Below are 19,377 nucleotides of genomic sequence, written 5' to 3' on the forward strand. Positions count from 1 at the left end.
ACTGGACAGTTCCCAACACCACAGCTTATGCGGCAGAGGGTAATAAAATCCAAAAGGCACTTCTCCAGCAGTATGCAAATAACAGACACAGAGATATCCTCTTTACAGATGAGAAGATTTTCACCATTGAAGAGTCGATTAACCAGCTAAACAATTGGATATGTGCTCTAGATGATCGCACAGCACATGCCATATCAACCAGGATTTAGAGAGGTCATCACCCCATGTCAATGATTGTTTAGTTATTTGCATACCACTTCTCCAGCGGTATGCAAATAACAGACACAGAGATATCCTCTTTACAGATGAGAAGATTTTCACCATTGAAGAGTCGATTAACCAGCTAAACAATTGGATATGTGCTCTAGATGATCGCACAGCACATGCCATATCAACCAGGATTTAGAGAGGTCATCACCCCATGTCAATGATTGTTTAGTGATGTATCAGGGGATATCTGAGTTGCATTTCTGTGAGAAAGGGATCAAGACCCAAACTGTATCAACACACCTTTCTGGAACCTGTGATATGGTCCCCTGAATGACACTTTATTTCACAGTAGGCAGTGTTCTTTCCAACTGGACTCAGCCCTGCACACAAGGCAAGGACCACACAACAGTAATTGGAGGTAAATGTGCCCAACTACATATCACCATCTGATTGGCCATCTGGAAGTCCCGATCTGAATCCATTGGACTTTAAATTATGGGGCAGAGCTTGAGAGAGTATCTTGCAAGAAATGACAAAGAAATGACACCCCAACATCACCAGCCTGAAGATGGATTTGGAGTAAGCAGTGGCAGTGTTTCTGTTGGATATTGTGTATGTCGCCACTGATGTGTGGCCACACAGACTTCAGGCATGCATGAAGGCAAAAGGGGGACATTTTGAACATTGAGTGCTGCTATATGCACGTTTCTTTCTATGTGGTTTCTATGTGCCAAAATCTGTAAATGAGTTACTGATAGATAAAAGGTTTATTCACTGTTTAAGTTGTAACAGTATTTATAGCTGGACTAGTTATATTGTGTAGATACTTGGGTCTCCCATGATAAGTCTTTGAACTCCATTGAAGTGCCTGTGCAATAATGATAATAACATCTTAAAAGTTAAAGGGATTATTTAAAGCAATTAGAAGATATATTTTAACTTTTATATGTTCTGAAGCAAAATTTAATAAGTTGTAAGTTGAGCAGTCCTTCCTTTTTCTGCTTCAGTAATCAGCAGAGTGCTCAGTGATTGATAATTTCTCTGTTCATGAGACATTATGACCTTGTGTGATTGCATAGTTTAAATACCCAATGGCTATAAAAGGCACAATAAGTGAGAATTCTACTCAATAGATTCTGATAATTCACTCGTGAGCATATTTGTCATTTACAAGGTGCTGCATGTGAATAATGCATCCCCAGCTACCCAACATTATCTGGAATATTTGCAAAGTTATATTTCCTGAAAGCACAGAGGCACTTTATATAAGTTACTTTGAACATTAAAATTTTCAAGCTGTGGGAGAACTAGAGCTTCCGTAGCTCAGTTGGTTTAGACAAGCCATTTGGTTGAAAAGATCGAGGTTCAAATCCTGTCTATGATGTGAGGAACCTTTATCAGGCTTTTTAAACCAAATGCTGGTCTCATACATAGGTGGAGGGGGAGGGGTGCCCCTCAAAACAGGCAAACTAATAGAAGAACATATGAAATATATAATCATAGAACACCTCGGGAATAATGATTAACCAACATATTTCATTAGATTTGGTTTTGAATACCTGCATGATGAAGTGTGGGTCTTTGCATAAGCATAAATCAGGAAGAAAGGAAGGGAGAACTGATCTCTAATGTACAAGGTGTTTCTCAGAAGATGCTCCAATTTTAATTATATTTATTTAGTAAAATACATGACACATCATTGTGTTTTGTGTTCATTAACTCAGCAACTATGTTTATTGGATTGGCAATGCTATTTCAAGTTCAACATGGATTATAACTAAAATTTGACCAGACTCTAAGCAGTCTACAAAACAAAATGCTGAACAGAAAAATTTTGATTAATGTTAATTTCTCTTAACCTGTAGTTGGAGCCTCCATAGCTCATTTGGTGTAGATGAAGCCCTTTGGTCAGAAAGACCTGTATTCAATTTCCATCCATGATATGAGAAACCTTTATCAGGTATTTTTGACTAAAAGGTGAGTTACTTGGCCTCATATGGAGGTGGAGAGTTTTTTCTCCCAGAAACTCGGGTTTTTTCATCTCTCAAAACCACCTGTAGTTAACAGTTATCTAAAATAATAATGTAAAGCACGTATTTTGCTAAATACAATAAATTCATGTGGCAGATGATTTTTGTTGTTTAGTGTGAGCTTATTGCCTTTCTTAATTTAAACCTGAAGTAGCTGTTCATGTTTGGCCTCTAGAACAGAGTATTCAGATTAAAAATAAATCAAATCCATAGCTCATTCATGGTACCATATGTATTTTAGATTACAACCAATTTGTGAGTAGGAATGATATAAACTTAAAATTGTAACATCTTTCAAAATAACTATTATTTTTCAGGAAATAAGAACGTATACTAAAATATTAATTATAATAACTTTAATTAATACTTTCCTATATTTCGACAGCATTACATTACCATTATCAGGGATCACAAACACAATGATATGTGCATGAAAACACTAACACCTGTCAATGAGGCTGAAGAAAAGCAACCAAAGTTGTGCCTTGAGTTCTAAATGACACCTCCTAGTGGGTGGTCTTGGCTGTTGGGCTAAAGATCTGAGGATTAGTCCTTCCCAAATTTGGGGCAATCTGATGCACCCAAATTTGTTGGGGTTTGAAAGTTTTTCAGGGCTGAGGCAGATTCGAGGAATAGCTTCACATATTTGTATTTACTGCAGTGTAATAGTGGCCTTCTTCCATCATATCCTTTGGTCCAAAGCATGATCAGCAAATCCTGAGTGGCTATAATGGTGGAACTGGATATACTCCTTGTGTTCAGAAATTCTAATATTGACTGTCCTGCCTGTTTGGTCATTGTAGGATAGTTTGCAACTGCATAGGACCTGTAGGTCCAGGGAATGTAGCTGATCTTTGGTGGAGAACTGTCCTGCTACAACCAAACAGACAGGACAGCCAATATCAGAATTTCTGAACACAAGGACTACATGAGGTTTCACCAATGTAGCTACTCAGGACTTGCTGACCATGCTTTGGGCACCCATCACAGGATATGCTGGAAGACGGCCACTCTTTTACACTTCATCAAATACAAATATAGCCCCGAAAAACTTTCCAAACCTGAACAAATTTGGGTACATGAGACTGCCCCAAATTTGGGAAGCCCTCATTCTCAGATCTTCAGCCTAGTGGCCATGACCACCCAATCTAACCCACTAGGGAGCACCATTTAGGACTCTAGGCCCAACTTTGGTTGCCTGAATGCACACATTATTGTGTTTGGGATCCCCGATGCCAATGTAATGTGCTGAAATATAGGAAAGTATTAATTAAAGTTATTATAATTAATATTTTAGTATGCATTGTTATTTCCTGAAAAATAATAGTTATGAGTAACCAACATTAGCCTTTCTACCAAAATCATAACATCTTTTATGAATATCATGTAGTTCTGCATCTGCAGATAAACAAAGATAAGAATATTATTTTAATGGTTAATATAGCCTACTTTTGCTTAGTAGTGCCCCTCTTTTTTACAATGTCTGGCTCTTTACCCAAATTCTAGGGCATTACTGAAGTGTTATAAAACTAATATATGAAGAATAAAAATAGGAGAAAATTTGGACATACCTTTTTGGATGTCGTTTTCTGTTTCCTTATTCTGGTGATGTGCCTTCATATGCTGTTAAGCTGTTAAAGGAAGGATTTTTTTTGTGTGTGTGTGGGGGGGGGAGGCTAAAATCATATGGGAGAATTATTTGAAAAACCCGAGTTTTTATGTATGTATAATATTATTATTATTAAGGGTGGGTAGAGAGCATTTGGGGGGGGGCTGAGATTAGGATCTGAAGATAGAAATTATTTGGGGTGGGGGAAGAGGAGGTATTTAAGGGAAAAAGTCAGGGGTGGGAGTAACAAGGTGTGAGCTGTTTCAGCAACTGTCATCTTCGCAACTCGTGGGGGAAATGGTTGCTATGTCATGTCAGTTAGGTGTTTCTGTCTTTGATGTACTTGTTTTTGTCTCCTATTGGTCTGAGTCATGACCTAATTTTTATGTTATGGAGCTTCCAACTCTCAGAGATTATGTAGGGTCGGTGGACATTTATTAAATTTTTGTCACATTTTATGGCTCGTTTCCGATATTCTAAGCATTGTTTTGTTACTTTGTATCCTGTTTTTCTTTTGGTTGTTGCATTTTTTATTGTTTAAATGTTCTGGAATAGGGATGTTACAGTCACAGAAGTGTTCTTGTAGTCTTGTCCACAAAGACCTGATGATAGAACCTGTGTAGGTGACATCACAGTCTTTTTGTCAGGGAAATTTGTAAACAACGTTGTGGTGTTCTAATATTTCTTTGTGTATATGAGGTTTTGCAGGTTTTAGAAGTGTTATCAATTTTTGGTTTGTGGTGAGCACCAGCTTATAGTCAATGTGTGAAAATGTATTTGTAGGCTTTTGTATGTGTTCTGGATGTAAAGCAGTTTGATAATTTTTTGTGTTGGGAAGTTTGTTTTGGTTGTTGGGTTGTTTTGCATGGTTTTTGCTGTTTTGTTGGCATAATTTATAAGTTGTGTTGGGTAATTTCGATTTTGAAAAATTGTGTTAACTTCTTTATTTCTGTGTTGAGATAATTATGGTTTGTTGAAAACTTGTAAGCATTTATGAATTGTGTTAAGATGGCTGATTTTTTAATCGAATAAGGATGGTACGAATTAAAATGAAGGTAGTTTTCAATATGTGTGGGTTTATGAAATATTTTCATGGCTATTTTGTTGTTTATTCTGACTAATGTCAGATTTAGGAAATTGATGGATTTGTCTTGTTCGGTTTGTATGGTGAATTTTAGTCAATTATAGCAACAGACTAAATTTCACCATAGAAACTGAACAACAGTTTATAACATTTCAGTAATGCCCTAGAATTTGGGTAAAGAGCCAATGACATTGTAAAAAAAGAGGCACTCCTAAACAAAAGTAGGCTATATTAGCCATTAAAATAATAGTCTATTTTTAGAGGAGTAATGTGGGAATTTTCCCAGAAATAATATTACAAAGATAAGAGTATTTCTTAATATTCTTATCTCTGTTTTTGGTCTCATTATGCCACTATATTTGAAAGTAATTTAGTACTTTTAAAAATAATTTTTTACACTATCACACAGCTATATAGAATACTACCACTATACAAAAGTGTGTAATGTCTGTTCATTTTTATTTCTATTTTTAAAGTTTCATGTCAAAATTTACCTGATTTCTTGTCTTATTTTTTCCTTTACATCTGTTAAGAAAAGAAAGCAAAGTTAGATTTCATCGATCATCAGTCCTAAACAAATTACCAACATCTAGCAAGCAAACAGTTGCCATAATGCATGCAAAAGTTGTTTCAAGTCTTCCATGTGACTGGCTTATTTATGAAGAAATGACACGTACTGGTTGTATAGCCCATGCACATTGCTGTACTTTAGTATCACCCATTACTGTTGCATTGTTTGCAGGACCAGCTCGGCTACCTTTAGATGCCCTTCATGAACCTGATCATGGTAATCAGAACAATGCTTATGAATATTACTAATTGAATATAAAGTTAAATTATGATTTGCAGTTCCATGAGTGGTGTATATTTTATAAAATAATCAGTAAATTAGTTTGAGGTAGTTATGTGTACTAATTTTGCTGGATATGCACTCATTTCAAATAAATGAAATGAGTTATATAAAGAATTATATAAAACTTGCATTTATACGAGCAAATGAGATTCATTAAATATTTTAACTTATTATATAAAGTTTTCTTAGTTATTGGTAAAACCCCAATTAGAATATTTACTAGCATAGCCTGTACTAGCATGGTGATATTAGGAAAAAGAAAACTTGGAATTTTTATTATTATTATTTCAAACACCTCCAAGAAATCCAAAGACTCATCAAGGGAGGACACCTACTCTACAACTCTTAGTCTTCACTACTTAATCCAACTACTACACCAAACCACTACTACTACTATATAGAGAACAAAGAGAGAAAAATAATATTACCATGCTAATGGAGACCAAGGAGATAATAAGTTGAAATACACACAAAGGCAACACAAAACGAAGTGAAACATGCTTACAAATGACAAATGTTGCCACCTGATGGAGACCTCAAATGTAAACTGGGATCTCAAAGCATTAGTCCCATATTTTGAGAAGTTTCATGCATCAATATTTAAAGTTCAGATTGTACTGATTTTTGAGGGCACCTACTGATTCTAAAAACAGTCTTTTTCTTCTAAACTTGCTGGACTGGAGCATGGTGCTTTTTGATTCTATGAGTAGTATCTAGAGCATGGTCTGTAAAACCTGAATGACCATAGTCATGATCACACACGTATTACATTCTTCTGTACAAATTGTAGATGATCTTCATGTCTACTTGCAGAACAGGAAACTATAAGGAGCTGAGAGAGGAGGGAGTTGGCCCTTATAGTGGAGTAGATAAGGGTAGCTAGTTTCGTGGAGGGCTTGAAAGCTGTGCAGGGTTTGGATTTCTTTAGAGTGTTGACTGTTTTTTCAGATCTGCCTTGGATGTAAGGGATACTGATAGCATTACTAAAATCCTTCTGAGGAGAAAGTTGTGGATTGGAAGAAGGAATGGTTATTTATATATATATATTTTATTTTATTTATTTTATTATTATTTTTTTTTTGATTCTGTAGAAACTTTAGCCATTAGATAGGAAAGTGTGGTGTTATATGGCTGAGTTCTGCTGCAAGAGAGCTTCATTGGAACTAAGGATATATCAGTTAGAGTTTTGATGATACCATATTGTTGCAGAAGGAATAATCAGAAGATTTATGAATGTATCTGTCTGTTTACTGGGTACTGAGAACAAGAGGTTACCATTAGGAAGGTGTTACTAAGGTGTCTAGAAAGACAGATTGTTATTGATTTTATCTATCTAAAATTGGATTCTATAATGTTGACTATTTGAGGCAACAGAGGAAAGAGTCTAATGTGTTCTGGCCCATGAGACCAAATAGAGAATACATTGTATACATATTGAAGAAGAAGAATCTTGCATATTTCATCAGAATAGTAATCATGTTCTGTTAACCACACTACCTGCCAAGACGTATATATACGTCCAGGTTATCATGGATGCGAAGTGCATATTAAAATTGTAATACCGTTGATTTTACATTGAAATATATGATGGATACAAAGCATATGAGGATGCGTATTTGATCTGTAATGGCCAGTAAGGTGGTTAAAAGCTATGGTTTCTTCTCAAGAATTCATGGGAAAATTTGTATTTTAAAATTCCTAGTTATAGGAATAGTACAAAGTTGATATTAGTAAAATTATTATTAATAATTATTTTTGAATAAGAACTAATTTCACTTTATTGTAAAAACCCTAACAATGCATAAAATATACAGTGAATGTTGGTAGTATTTTAAGAATAAAAAGATGGCAAAAATCAAACAACTCATTTTCAAATGTGTTCGAAAACATTGCAGTGCAGAGCATCGACAAGTGGATTTTGTCATTTTGAACATATTTGTGGCATGAAAAGAAAGAAAGTGGTGAAGATCCATTATTTTCTAAACTTGCAGAAGTAGATGGAATTTCTATTAATACTATCATAAAAAGTGATTTAATCAAGAAAGTTTCTCTAAAAGAGGCTCGTAGTTAATAAAAAATCTGTCATCTGTTATATGTGTTGTTATAGCAAGTGTACACTGAACAAAATTTTAGCTTTTAAATGAAAAAAAAAAAAAAAATTACCATTTCTATGGATGTGAATGGACTAGGTAAAAGAAACTGAAGATACATGAACCTTGATTACATGATACATGAACTGAAGATTCATAGCATTTGTTCTACAGAGAAGCCCTATTCTAGAATTAAAGAAAGAAAGATTGGAATAAAGAAAGATTTGTTTTGAAACATTTGTAGTTGTGAGTACTATTCATGATACTGCAGTTATGAAAAAATTAGGAAAATTATTGCCAACCTTTCAATAGTTATGTTAGAATCATGCAATGAATCTTTATTATTATTATTATTTTCCTAATCTCCATGGAGTCATAATACTCATTCTGGCTGGTCAACACCAAGTCTATCTACTAGCCTGATATCCAAATGCATATGATGCAACTTAAAAATAAACTTGTCATGTCGCATTTTGTCAAATGCCTTGGAAAAATGCAAAAAAAAAATGACAGTGTAATGCCTTACCCTCATCATTGCTCTTGTATTCGGTTGTAAAATGTTATTCTATCCATGCTGCCATGCATAAATTAATATTGTCCTCATCTACTCAATTCTGAATATGAACTCTTGGCAATTTCTATAGAATCTTAACTACAAAAGAAATACAAACAAGCCTATAGTTCAATACCTCCATTCTACTACCACTCTTATGCAATGGTACTTACCTTCCTTCCACTCTCCAGGAACCTATCCCATTGCATGACTTTTATTAAACAGACAAGCTAATGGCACATTCCTGTAAAACACTTGCCAAAATTACACTTAGATCCCCTGCTTTATTAACATTTAGCATTCAGAATAAATCCCTCTTCCTTCACCTCTAACATCTCATCACTGATTATCCTTCTAAGAATATAGCTGCTGTGACAGGATGAAACACTAATAAAGTGATCATTGAATAGCTCAACTATGTCATCTGCTTTGGTCACCTGATTCCCATCTCCATCCAGCAAGGTAATCCATCCACTATCATTTTTCCTCCTACTCTCCACAAAGTGAAAAACCTCCTTGGATTCTCTTTGGATTTCAGTGCCATTCTCCCTCTCATATTCTAATTTTTCTTTCATTACAATACTTGTCACTTTCCTAGCCTTATATTCCTGAGCCTTCTATTCCTCATGCAACTGTTCTCTATCTCTCTCTTTATATGCTTTTCATAATCTCCTTTTTGATTCTGCAATTCCCCTTTTATTCCTTTTGTCATCCATTTGACTTCAAATTGCTTTATCTTCTTCACTCAAGTTATGCAATCTGTCATTGTGTCAACAATTTTTTTTTAAGTATCTACCATTCACTAATAACTCCTCTTCCATCAAATTCTTTCATCCATTGCATTGCTGCAAGCTGGTTTCTAATTTTACGATAGTTGCCTGCCTTATAATTCCAAATAAATTCTTTCTCTTTTGATTCCTCCACATATCTATTCATCCTCCAGGTGAGGACTACATGGTCATTCTCACCAATGGGTGCATGTATGTCATCTCAGTCACAATCAGATTCTCTGATGCTATGATCAAATCCAAAACTCTTGCTCCTCATGTTCCCTTCATTACATGCTGCCTAAGACAGTTCTCCCTCAAGAAATCAAAAAAAAAAAATCAGTTTCTTATTACTGCTTAATGTCTCCTCTGCCCAGTTTATATCACTATAGTTGAAGTCTCCCATAATGATTGCTCACTTGGCACTTACCAGATTTGCCTAAACATTTCCTGCTCATCACTATCTATATTCCCTGGTCGGTAGCAGCATCCAACTAAATATCTTTTCTTATAAACATCTTTTTACAACCATATGCTCTCAAAGCTATTAGTGTTATTCCACTGAGGATTCAGCATTCTGTGAGGATGCCAGTCATCTCTTATCATGAGTAACACTCAACCGCCACATTTATTCTCTTAGGATAAACGTGGTGGTTTATCCTAAGAGGATAAACCACCATCTATCCTTCCAAAATATGCTATATCCTTCAAGTTCTATTCCTGTTAGAACAACCTCCTCAGTTAACCAAGTTTCACTGATACCAACACCCTTTGGAGAGGCTGAGTCAATAAATGCCACAAACTCATTCCATTTATTTCCCATGCTCCTAGTGTTTGTATACAGAAAAACCACTGTATTGCCTGTACTTTTATAGCCATTATTACTCTCTGGATGCTTCACTTGGCTGTAATATAGTATACACGCTCTCATTTCTCATGTCACTATCCCCACGTTCCACCTGTGAATTTCTAGTTTCCCTGTCCTAATATACTCACTTGAATAGAAAACAACAATCTCTCCAAATGTCTGTGTACCTGTTGCATTCAACTCTCTTCTATCCTCAGATGTATTCCACATATCTGCATATTTCAGACTTCTTTTCCTACAGATTCTTGCTATCATATCATTCGTTATTACCGCTCTTCTTATCCACTCTGCATTATCACATGGGGCAACATGCTCATTGTATTTCCTCTGATACATTTGTGCCGAACATCCAGTTTCATGCTACATGATTCACACTACCTCTCAGGTTATTCATCCCAAGCATTACTATCATCTCCTCCACATGTTCATCACTGCCAGTGCCACTCTCTATCGTTACAGTTACTTTAATTTCCTGATGTTTCAACTTTCATATTAAGGTCATCATCTGGAGTATACATGTACAGTAAACCCTCGATTTAATGGACTAATAGGGGCTAAGGGGTGTCCGTTAAATCGAAAGTCCATTAAATCACAAATTTTTTTAAATAAAAATGTCTGTAACATTATACTGCAATTTTATTAATATTAGCACTGTGATAACAAAAAAATTGTTTTACACACAATTTTCACACTTTTAGATAGGTTAATGTTTGACGTTGAGACGCTTGTTTAGGTAATCCTGCTTTGAAAAAACTATTGAATTCTGCTGTTTTTTTATAATTAACTCCCTAAAATTACGAAAATGTGTAATAAAATTGCCATAGAAAGTCACGCCACATGACATAAGAACCAATTACAGTGTAATTGGTGTCACGTCCTAATCATTTGCTAAACATGTTTTATGAGCGGTGACTCATTTATATCGGCTAAATTACTACAGTGTTTTTCCAACATATGATGGCCTATTCACCAAAATTTGTTAAAAATAATAGGAAATTAATAACAAAAAAAGCTTGTTAATTTAATTATAAGCAAATCTTGGTTAAAAGCATTTTAAAATTAACAAGGTGTTAATTTTCACATGTGACATACGGACTGGAAATTTTGTCCGTTAAATCCGAAGTCTGTTAAATCAAGGGTTTACTGTATATGCAAAGACAAGCTAGATTACATTTCAAACACTATGCAAAAATGACATTGATTTGATCAACCATTATTCTACTGGCATTTCCTGTAGTGGAAAAAAAAAAACTACATTAAAGCAATATTCTATTTATAACATCATCAGAGAAGAAATTCGTATAGATAATTTTAATACAGCAAAAGTGTGGTCTAATCCATAATTTAACAAGAGTGTTGTTATATTAGAATTAAGATTCTAGATTGCTTATAGTCCTAATTATAATTAACTCTTAGACCAAAAGGTTAAGTGGGTGGAATATGTGCCATCCATATTCTTTGGATTTTTAGAACCACCGTTATTGTTAAGATTAGGGTGGTGGATCAGAATTTCCCAGGCCTCCTTACATTTATGCTCATACCATGTTTTAGTGTGATGCAAACAACAGATGCCTTTCCAGTCAGTTCTATGTAGAGTATTCAGGGCATGATCAGAAAGGCCAGATTTACCACATTATTAAATTTATGTGCAGTCTATGTTCCTTTTTTCAGATAGGAATTGTGCATCCTGTTTCCCCTATATAGGGCAAATATAGGTGCAGCAAATGCAGTATATTCCAGGGTGAGTCAGTGGAGGAAGTGGGTCCTTTAATGAGTTGAATGAGTATACCATATTCATTGCACCTGTAATTTGCCTTATGTATTTTATGACTCTAGGTTCATGTGTGTTCATGGGACCGGTTTGCTTGTTTTGAAGAACCAAAAACCCAAGTTTCCAGGTGAAAAAAAAAAAAACCTCTACCTCTGTATGAGACCAGCTAACTGACCTTTAGTTGAAAGAGAACAGATAAAAGTTCCTCACGTCATGGACAGGAATTAAGCCCAGGTATTTGACCAAAGGACTTCAGTTTATACTGACTGAGCTACGGAGGCTCATTAAATAACTATATGGAGGGGACTATCCAGTGAACTATTTTGTTTAGGTGATTCAATTGTAATTCAGTTCAAGGTGGCAAGAATGCATGTGGATTGATGAAGCAGTCCACATGTATTCATATATTGCTCATAAATAAAAGTATAATATGAAATGTTTGCTTCATGTTCTTCTTTTTCCATTTCTTATCATGAATCTAGGCAAGGCCTGTTTCGGTCTTAGTCCAGCATTTCATTAGTCTGCATCTATTTTTATGACTTTTTAGTTTATATTCATCATGTTCCTCAGTATTCTATCGTATGGCATTTGTTCTAGATGCTCTTTCCATTTTGTTCTGCATTTTTATGGTTTCCCTGATATGTGGTTTGGTTTAGTTCTTTCAGTATGTTTTCATTTGTCTGTTTATCTAGTCTTGTATAACCTGCCATTCTTCTCACGTTTCATTTTTGTGCAATGATTCTTTTCTTGGGGTGCTTAAGGGTCAAAGCTGTATAACTGAGAGGAGACCTCCACATAGCCTTTAAAGGAATGTGGAGAACCAACCAGGACTTCTGACCTAATGTCCAATCCTCACCTTTTCTCGTGGTGCACCCTGTTGGATATCTACCTGGATACTGGACGAACGAGGATGGGCTGGCAATTTAGGATTTAGCCGACCAAATTGTATTCTTATTGGCTTAAACCAAAATACAAAATGATGGTACAACATGACAGAATTTCATGCCGACTGGGGCATCGCCCGGTTAAACAAGGCCCCCATTGTTTTCGCCAGGGAACCAGGGCAAACAGCGAAAAGTCAGATACTGGAACAAATCTGAAAACACACCCCCAACTCAACATCACCAGAGTTAAAGATCGGTACTATCAACATAAGAGGCCTGAATGGCAAATAAATGGAGCTAACTGAGGAATTAGATAAGTTCCAGATCGACATAATAGAGGTGACTGAAACAAAAAAGACAAAAACTGGTGAGATCTTTCTGAGCAATAAATACAAAATGTTATATTCAGGCAATGACAGTCAAAGAAAAGAAGGAGTAGCCATAGTATTCAACACTAAATACGAAGCTAATCTTCTTGAATGGCAGGCAGTCTCAAGTAGAGTGATGTGGGCAAATATCAGAATAGGGAACTGGACAATGAGATTTATTTGTGTCTATGGTCACACAGAAGGTTCTAGGTAGAAATGGAGGAATTTTTTGAAGCTTTAGAGAAAGCTACTGACACATTGAAAAAGGAAAAGTTGGTCCTTGTTGGGGATCTAAATAGCAGAGTATGATAACTAATATTTAAGGAATTGACAGCGTATACTAGAAATATAAATTAAATAAACTTTAATATATACTTTCCGAAAGAATATAAAGAAAGCTCTCTATAAAGAAAGCTCACAGAAAGCTCTCTGTATCTACAACAGGGCAAGCCAGGCTTTACTTCGGGAGCAAATAACACCTGCGGCAGTAGCCATTCCTAAGCTCACAACACAGGACTCTCGAGCTACCGGCCAAACAGTAAACGAACCACAAACAACTGAACCAGAAGAGTTTCCAGCCCTCCAACCGCCAGCTACCAAAACGACTACATTAGGAAATCAGGCAATAACTGGGAGGAAATCAGAAGGGAGAATTAGGAAGAAAAAGAAACAGAACACTAAGAAATCTTACACCAATGAATCGGAAGGCAACAATAATAGCACAGAAACAGAGGAAATGGAAATCAACACCAGTACAACAAAACGACCCATCACGCCGGAAGAAGAAGGAGAAATGAAACGAAATAAACAGGACACTGAAAGCCAAATAGAAGCCTCAAGTTCAGATGAGGATGAGAAAGGAAATGAGATAATATCGCGAAACAACACAGAAAATGAGGAAGAAACCTTATCAGAAGAAGAAGACAGAGAGCAAGGAAACAATCCTGAAACTAAGGAAGGAACAAGCTTTGTTAAAAGCAATACTCCAAACGGCTCTCTCATTTTGAAGAACTTTAAGGGATCTCCTAAAACAGCAGAAAAACTATTTCAGATAATGACCACAAAAGGAGAGCCAACTTTCTTGTTCTTTAAAAGGAGCAATAGACTCATATGGGGAGAACTCTATGTAAAAGATATAACCAAGGTCGAGCCCCATCAACTGGACGGTGACCTGGACTTAACAGAGGAAGAAAAACAACACTTATGCGACACATTGAAGTCGCTGACACGAGTAGATTTGGAAAAGAGATACCCATGGATAATGAAGGAATTTGAAAAAAGAACTTTACCAGTAGATACAAACACCGGTTCTTCTCACCCCATTACAAAACCGGTAAAAAGAAAAGAACCCCTATATGAATATTCGAATGTAACAAAACGAATCCTATTCTATCTTAGGAATAAACCCGAGATAAAAAACAAAGTCGACACAGCGGTACAGGAAAAGGGAGACGTGGCTTTGCAATGTGAAGGTGAGCTAGAGAGTCTTAGAATATGGCTCAAGTTTGGGAAAGTCACTTACGACCGAGTGGAATGGAATGAATGCTTGAAGAGAATATGGCAACTTAATGATGAAGAGTCAGTACACATACTCACAGTGATGGAAAACGTGGTAAAAGACTATGAGGAAGCGGTAAGAGATAGCAGGGCAAATATGACTTAAAAAAAAAAAAAAAAAAAAAAAAGCCCCCTTCTAAGTTTCTTGGTTCTGTATCTGTATGTTCACGCTTAATCCACATAGGAGGGGGTAGACCTGAGAACCCGAGCAGCGAAGGCTTACAACGAGGCGGTGCAGCTCTTTCGGGCTGCATCACTCGGGCCAGGCTCTTCCCCCGTTCTTGCAGTACTTTTCTGTTAATTCACCGACTTTTGTTGTTTCTGTTTATGTGTGTCCTAGTTCTTTTGATTTTCAATTTATGTGTGTCTTCCTGCATTTGTTTTTTTTTTTTCAATTCTTTCATCGGCCAGACATTTGAAGAGGTGGCTGGCCGGAGAATGTGGAGGAGAACGGATGGAGGGAGATAATGTCGGAGATCTGCTTGGTGTTGGCATTTAAGTCAGGCCAAGTAGATCGACTGAGGCCTCCTTTAACTATCTACTACTATCCACTCTATCTTTCCTCTCCTCTCTCTCACTATCAAGCTGACTCTCAGCACAACTTTTTTTTTAAATCTAAAGAGGCCAGTGATGAAAGGCATGAACTCCCATTCTACCTCAATAAATTTCTAGCCTGGCTCCCACTGATGAGACCTCAATAAAGGTCGAAACCGGTCTGGGTAGTGGCCCCTTGCCTTTAATACAAAACATCATACATCCCCTTCTTGGAGATGTGTTTTGGCATTAAGGGTAAATATTAAGATTAGTGATCAGAGCTTGCTCCACCTCTACCACGAGTTGCCTTGGTCTTGCACTACCTGTGGGATCAGCTAGTCTTGCATAAATTGCAGGCGCAAACTTGACATTTTGTCTGTTTGCTTACTTGGAAAAAATGGTGTAAAACCAGGTTTAAAATTGCTTGGTATCTTTAACAAACAAGGAGAAACTTGTAATATAGTCTTGATGTTCTTCACTTCTATGCTGTTATTCATGGCCTGCTCCATAACAATATCAGCAACTTCATAACTTCATTCACTTGTTGTGAACTGATTAGTTTATGACCTCTCCCAGATCTAACTCCCAACACTCCCAGAGCTAATGGAACTCTGTGATACTGGACCTTATCGACTGTTTATGTGACAAAATTCACAAAGTGCTGCGACATCATTGCAATTGTTTATATAGTACAGTTTCACAAGCAAAGTACATTGGGGCAAAGTTGGTGCCATCACTGTGGATGGTATTAAAACCAGAATGAAAGGAAAAATCCTATGTCCATATTTTTAAACCCTCCTGACTCCTTTTCTGGTGTCAGGAGGGTTTAAAATGAATTCATGCAATGAATTCATTTTGATCCCTGAATTCATATCATGCAAATTCCATGAATTTGGTGTTTACAACGCTCTTGGTGGAGAATTTTAAAAAGAACTTTTTTTTTTTTTTTTTTTAAATTTGGATATTGCTTTTGCATGATGCACAATGTATTCCTGCAAAGTTTGGCAGCATTTGGATTACTGGATGATGCTCATAAGGCCCATTTTTATTACTCTGTATATTAGGAGATTACATATTTCAGTAAATTGGAAATGACAATCTACCTTAAGGAACATACTAATTCCATAAAAAAATATTTAATTTTCTATATAATGGCCAGAAAATTGCAAACTAACTATAAAATCATTTAAAATTAAAATTGCAATAATACAGCTTGAGTTTATGCTTTTCTCAGATATGTAAGCTATCAGTCATTTTCTTTGGCATAACTGTTGTTTTGTGATTGGCCATTTGATGAGACTAACAAATTGTTTAATGATTTGTTTGGAAGGTCGTATGGAAGGTTATGGTGAGGATAGTGATAGTGAAGCTGAGCAAAAAACAGATGGACAGAAAGCAATGTTTAAGCTTGATGACTGGATTTCCTTTCGAGTTGAACCAGAGGTAAGCTGTTTGTTATTGATTCTGGTTATTTGGTAATTTAAAAAAGGCATAACTTTCTGTTTGTCTAAGTTGGATTAATCAAGGAGAAAGTTTATTAATGTAACATATTTTATCCTTTCACCATGAAATATACGAGAGACGTCCAGAAAGTAAGTTCTATATTTTCACTGCAGTGCTGCGATCGCAATGGTGCACATGCGTGCTGAGCTTGTTGATTCCTTAGCAAGGCATTGGTGCCATTTTCAGATATTCTTGCAGTGCGTATACTTCTTGGTGTGTGTTTATAATGTCTAAGAAAATCGAATTGCCACATGTGAAATTAGGTCTGTTATCCATTTCTTGAATGCAAGGAACACGCAGTGAATGATTCAGTGGTACGAAGATGGGTAAGACTTTTTAATGAAGGAAGGACAGGTATGCAAGATGATGAACGGAGTGGGTGACCATCTTTAGTGACTGACGATTTGGTGTGTTTAGTTGAATAGAAGATTCGACGGAACAGGGGATTCACTATGGCATCACTCTTGCTGCAATTTCCAGAACTTTCATATTCATATCTTCATGAAATCTTGTTAGAGAAACTGAATTATCGGAAATTGTGTGCACGCTGGGTGCCAAAGTTGCTTATAGAACGACACAAAGTGAATCGGCTGGGCAGTGCGTTGGAATTCTTGACGTGCTACCATGAGGATGGTGATGCTTTCTTGAGCAGACTTGTCACTGGAGACAAGACTTTGGTGTCGCACGCAACTCCTGAATCCAAACAATAGTCTATGGAGTGGAGGCACACCTCATCACCAGTCAAGACGAAATTGAAAACAACAGTTTCCACTCAGAAAATCATGTGCACTGTGTTTTGGGACAGACAAGGAATTTTGCTGGTAGACTTCTTGGGTCAAGGCTCCACAATCAACATGAATATGTACTGCCTAACCCTTAAGAAACTGCATCGTGCCATCCGAAATAAACGACGTGGCATGCTTACCAGGAGTGTTGTTTTGATTCATGATAATGCCCGCCCACACATGGCCAACATAACACAACAACGTCTCGCCACCTTCGGCTGGGAACAATTCCATCATCCCCTATATAGTCCTGACCTCGCACCAAGTGACTTTCATCTCTTCAAACATCTGAAATCTTTCCTTGGTAGCCGATGGTTTCAAGACTATGACGAGGTCAAAGAAGCAGTTAATACCTGGTTTGCATGACAGGTGGCAACCTTCTATGACAAAGGTATACAACTCTTGGTGCCCCATTATGATAAATGCCTGAACAATGGCAGAAATTATTTAGAAAAGTAGTGGAAGCTGTCTACTTTAATTTCCAATAAAGTTTTTTTGTAAGTATATTTTTGTTTCTCTGACAGCCCATTGGAACTTATTTCTGGATATCCCTCTTACATTGAATATGGATATTAATCAAACATTCAAAATATGGCCAAACCAATAATAGCATAATAATAATAATAGCATTATTATTATTTTTTTCCTGACCTCCATGGAGTCATAAGACTCATGACTCATTGTGGGAGGTTAACACAAAGTTTTTCATACTCCTTAAAATCATCCACAGCCTGCATATTCACCACCCTCTCAGGCAGTGCATTCCATGCTACTACCACTCTCCATGCAAAAAATTTACTTCTTACTCTTTTACTCACCACCTCCATCAGGGATGACCTCTTGCCCTTGCTCTTTTCCCTCATTCTACCATATGAAAAATATCTTCAGTGTTAACATGATAATAACCTTTCAACAGCTTAAATGTCTCTATCACCCCCCCCCATTTGTTTTCTATACACCAAACTCTGAAGTCTGCATGCCCTAAGTCTGTTCTCATAATCAGCATTTTACAGTCCTGATATCATTTCTTTATTCACCTCATCCCTTGAAATCCTGGTGATCAGATCTGAGCACAGAAATTCAATGTGGTCTAATCAAAGCTTTTTATACAATGGCACCAGAACATTTATCTCTTGTGGTCAGTGTCCTGCTCAACATTTCAGCAATTCTCTAAAATGTTTTCACAGCTTCTTCAATATGTCCTTGGACTTCAAATCTCTTTCCACAATCATCCTGAGATATCTTGCTTCCTCCACTTCTTTCAGTATAACACTACCAAGTGAGTATGAAGTATCCCATCTCATCATCATCATCAAATTCCTGCCATGTACCCTCAAGGGGTGTACAGGATATGATAGTACTACATGAAAAAAATTACATTATTACTAACTTCCTATCTACAATTTTCCTCTAAATCAGTCTGTTACTTGTCAAGACTCCAACATTATCATATCTTATATTTCCATCATCTAAGGCACTTTGTACCTTATCAATCCATCTATATCTTGGTCTTCCTCTGGGTCGTTTTCCTGCCAACCTGGCAGAGAACACTTGTTTTGCTAATCTTTCCTCGCCCATTTTGTTTAAGTGACCATACCACCTGAGATTAGCTCTGCTAATGCACTCCTGGATGCTGACAATGTCAAGTTCTTTCCTAATATCCTTGTTTTTAATATGATATTGCCATTGATGCCATCTGTTCACGCCTCTAATCTTTTTCAGGACTTTCATATCTGCAGTCTCTAGTCTTTGGCCAAGTGTTTTACTTCTGACCCAGCTCTCAGATCCATAAGTTAAAACTGGTTTGAACACAACACTGTCTTGTATACAGTTAATTTAGTGTTCTGACGAATCTCTCTCTCTCTCTTATTCATATGAATTTATTCAATTGATTTCCTACCATACCAGCTT

General features: G+C 36.5%; 1 protein-coding gene across 1 annotated transcript in view; it reads left to right on the plus strand.

Moving 5' to 3' along the window:
* LOC150101845 (3'-5' RNA helicase YTHDC2-like) overlaps positions 1-19,377 on the plus strand; it is a 503,757-nt gene that overhangs the window by 388,548 nt on the left and 95,832 nt on the right. Inside the window, exons 21-22 of the mRNA XM_090400932.1 lie at positions 5,467-5,720; positions 16,509-16,621. Coding sequence (XP_090257058.1) covers positions 5,467-5,720; positions 16,509-16,621 — 367 coding nt within the window. The remainder of the gene's footprint in view (positions 1-5,466; positions 5,721-16,508; positions 16,622-19,377) is intronic.

Source organism: Typopeltis vanoorti, chromosome 11 (genome assembly GCF_054136105.1).
Source record: "Typopeltis vanoorti isolate ZY-2024b chromosome 11, IOZ_Tvanoo_1.0, whole genome shotgun sequence".
In the NCBI taxonomy this organism is placed as follows: Eukaryota; Metazoa; Arthropoda; class Arachnida; order Uropygi; family Thelyphonidae; genus Typopeltis; species Typopeltis vanoorti.